The sequence below is a fragment of the Salvia miltiorrhiza genome, chromosome 1, assembly GCF_028751815.1.
Source record: "Salvia miltiorrhiza cultivar Shanhuang (shh) chromosome 1, IMPLAD_Smil_shh, whole genome shotgun sequence".
Classification (NCBI taxonomy): Eukaryota; Viridiplantae; Streptophyta; class Magnoliopsida; order Lamiales; family Lamiaceae; genus Salvia; species Salvia miltiorrhiza.
In genome coordinates, this window is record NC_080387.1 from 36,357,771 (window position 1) to 36,361,902 (window position 4,132).

The 4,132-nt window shown below is 30.9% G+C and overlaps 1 protein-coding gene across 1 annotated transcript; it reads left to right on the plus strand.

Moving 5' to 3' along the window:
- Positions 1-317: 317 nt before the first annotated feature.
- Positions 318-1,334, plus strand: LOC131023065 (uncharacterized). Its single transcript, XM_057952610.1, has 2 exons — positions 318-523; positions 921-1,334. Exons 1-2 carry the CDS (start codon positions 392-394, stop codon positions 1,185-1,187), a joined length of 399 nt encoding a protein of 132 aa, XP_057808593.1. The 5' UTR covers positions 318-391; the 3' UTR covers positions 1,188-1,334.
- Positions 1,335-4,132: the final 2,798 nt, after the last annotated feature.

Genomic DNA, 4,132 nt, shown 5'->3' on the forward strand with positions numbered 1-4,132 from the left:
TCGAATTCGTTTTAAAATTACTAAAATTCGATTTGTCCATATCAGGATTTCGACATGCTAATTAAGTTGTAATTTAGTCAGATATAAAATTCGTGTTAAAATTACTATAATCAATAACTTAATATATATTTTGACACTTTTAAAATTTATATTAAAAATCAAAATTAGTCCAAAATTAGTGTATTTGTGCGCTAATCCTTTCTAAAATGAACAAATCTAGATTTCCATACCAATCTTTTCAATTAGCCGGTTACAGCCGGTAGACAGTAATCTCAGTGGGTCCCTAAAGACTTTCCAGTCCACCCTCTTCAAATCGTCATTTTCTTTTGGCACTCACCACACTCATCATTTTTCTGTGTGATTCTGAAAAAAAAAAGAGCATAAAAAACAAATGACAGAATCGAAAAAGTGTGATGGTGAAATGAGCGTAACGCTCGATCTTCTCAAGAAGAAAATGGATGATTTTGCAAAAGAAAGAGACTGGGAACAGTACCACAGCCCCAGAAATCTTCTTCTCGCTCTGGTAATCCACTCTTTTTATCTTTTATGAATTTCATCTCTCTCTCTCTTTCTTTTCTTTTTTTTTTCTTTTTTTTTTTTCTGTAAAGCAAGTTTTCTTCTCTTTTATGTATAATGGACTGATTCTGCGAAATCTTTTACCTCCTTTATTAGACAAGTGTTATTTCTTAATTTTTTTCGTGATTTATCAACTTTATTTCCCCACAAATTGATGTTAAGTTTAATTGAAACTTGCTTGGATATTTTTACTCATAACCCTTTGTTTCATAAATACCAGGAATTAGGTTTAGATTGAAAGGGGTTTATTGAACTTTTTCCCCAAAATTTCATCAATCGAATCTTTTGAACACTGTTTATTGCAGCCAATGATTGTTGATTGTTGAAGAAATTTTGGCGCGCAGGTGGGGGAAGTGGGTGAGCTGTCGGAAATATTTCAATGGAAAGGGGAGGTTGAAAAAGGGCTTCCCGGTTGGAAAGAGGAAGAGAGAACTCATGTCGGAGAAGAATTATCCGACGTCTTGCTTTACCTCGTACGGCTGTCGGATATGTGCGGGATCGATCTCGGTAAAGCTGCGCTGCGCAAAATCGAGCTCAATGCGCTCAAATATCCGGCGCCTCTCCGCAAGGGCTCTTCAGACAAGAACAATGACGATGGCAACGCTACTTAACTCTCATTAATGGACTGGATTCTACGGGTTCTTCAACTCTTTTGGTTGCTAATTTTGAAAAAGATAAATGTGGTTTGAGATTTTTTTTTTGTGTGTTTGTTTGGTGGATGAACTTATTTAACCATTAATGTTTATTTTGTTCTTCAATCTTTCTTGATTTTGCCTATGATTTTTGACGAGGGTGATTAATTCTTGTGTACTGATTCGTGGAGAAGTCTGATTGTCGCATTTTGTCAAACACATAAAGGGGCGCCGCAACAATATTTTGTTATACTTAAAAGGGGTATTTGGCATGTAAATATAAAACTTTTTTCATTTTTTAGTTTTGCACCCCAACTATAAAAAAAATTCTCTGATTTTGCACTTTGTGAATTCTTACCTAGAAATTGTTATTGACATGACATTCGAATTGAAAATGAAGTTTGAAGTATATAATGAAGCAGATAAATTTGTTGTTAATGTGAAATTTAGAACATATAATTATAGAATTTGAAATGTGAATTTAACTGTCATGTTAGCAACGATGTGGAGGTAAAAATTCGTTGAGTGTAAAATTAGAAAGAATATAAAATTTATGTATTTATATGTAGATTTTTAAAGTTGCGGTGCAAAATCAAAAAATAGAAAAAATTCGAATATTTACAGAATTACAGGCCAATATCCCTATTTAAAACTTTAAATTATTAGGGTCTGTTTACTTTAATTGAAACGTTTACATACATCATTTCTAGGTGGTGGTTTGAAAATATTATTATTCTCTTCGTTTTATTTATGTTGGCACATACTAGATCGAAAGTAGCAGCAACCTTATATGCCTCACCAGTAACCACCTAGTTCGTTCAGGGCTAAAGCAATTCTTTTTGGGGTCCAAAGTTTAAGCCCAACTCCATTTGTAAATGCATTTTGATTTTTAATTCTATACTCCCGAAAACGAATATCTTGTTTATTGCAGAAATAAAACAAAAGAGAAGTATTGTATATTAACAGAAAACAAAATGCTCTTTTCTTTGTCCCGATTATCTTGAGATCTTTTTTTTTTAACACGAAAATTAAGAAAATACTCTATCCGTTCATAAAAAATAGTCTATTTTTGCTATTTTGGGATGTTCACAAAAATTAGTCTCTTTTTATTTTTAGAAACTATTATAAATGACACTATAATATTTTAAATAACACTATAACATTTTAAAATGTTATAGTGTCATTTATATAATTGAATAGTGTCAATTATAAGTAGTGTCATTTGTATAACTAAATAGTGTCATTTACATGATTTGGGTCAGGATGCGGGTTTTAATTAGCATACGGGTCAAGATATGGGTTCGGGTCAACCCGAGTGTACGGTACACCCGGGTTTACAGGAGATTTTGGATATAATTAATTCTCAATATAAATATTACTTTTTAATTGGGTTCATTTCTCCATTCACAATACAATAATCATTTTTATTAAAACTTGTGTCGTCCACCTTTAGGACTATTTTTGATGGACGGAGGAACTAGTATTTTTTTTTTAGATAAAAAAATGAATAAATGGTAAAACTTTTGTCAAATAAGAAAATGTCTCAAGATAAGTGGAACGCTACAAAAAAGTGTCTCAAAATAGGTGGGACAGATGAAGTATAAAATGTGATACATAACACAAGAATCAAAAAATAATGTAAGATTATTCATTGGAGTCATTGGTTCAACCATTCAATTTTTTAATATTTAATTAATTTCTCTTCTTTTTATATTACTAATATTTTATCGAATTCAATTATAATTATTTTTAATAATTTGTCATTGACCACTCAATCGCAATATTTTATATATTTTTTTTATTGTTACTTTTAATTATAATATTTTTTATTATGTTAAACATAATTAAAATAATGGAAAAATGTAGAAATTCCAAAAATGACAAAATAATACATATTCAAAACATTATAAATTATAAATAAAAATTACAACAATCGGAATACGAAATACGAAATTAAAAATAACAACCTATACACCAAATAAATGAAAAACTATATATTTAATTGTCATTGCCGAATTTTGGCCAAATATGCTCGATCGGGTCATTTTTAAAAGCGGTGTGAGCTTCTCTATTGCGAAGTTGTACCCTATCTATCATGTAGGTGGATACACTTGCAATATATTTCATAAAAGTTCAAAATTTGAATCAATATTTCTTTATGGGTTGATCTTTTGAGCCAAATTTAACTTCATTTTATTACTGGAGTCTCGTACAATTCTATTTTGGAATAGACTAAGTAGTCGCTTGGTTCAAGTAAAAGAATGGAAACATAATGAAATCAAATAAAGTGAATGAATTGTAACAATAAGTGTTACTTTTATTGAGTGTTTGGTTCAACAAAGGAAATGAATCACTAACAAGGGATTCTCTTTCTTCTTGTTTGGTACAAATTTGATAAACAAGGAATCAAACCTTTTAATTTAACTAATATGTATAATTAGAGAATCAAAGGAAAAAGCAACTGCTACAACTAATAGCAACGACCATGTCTTAAACCATATGCAAAACATAAATGCAAATTATGAGTTTTACTAAATGCTACAATTATACTAGCTCACAATTAAAGCAAAAACATAAGTGTTTATACGGTTTCTAAGTAACGAGACTGATAAGAAATGACATGTTAGCTGCTCACATTATACTAGCTCTACTTTTTCTTGAGAAGATCAATGACATATTGCTTCCTCAAGTTCATTGGAGCTTGATAAAATACGTGACGCTTGTGTTCTTCCGCCATGAGAATTGTAGCCACTTCCAAAGCTTCGGAAGGAGAAATTTCATCTATCTTCATCACTTCTTCTAGCACTTTGTTCGCCTTATCATCCAACTTTTGTTCCCTTTATTCTGCTTTCGCCCAAGCACAAGCCATATTGCGTTGATGTTCTCAAATATCTTCTCAAAATTGGTTGAAACACTTTGAATAG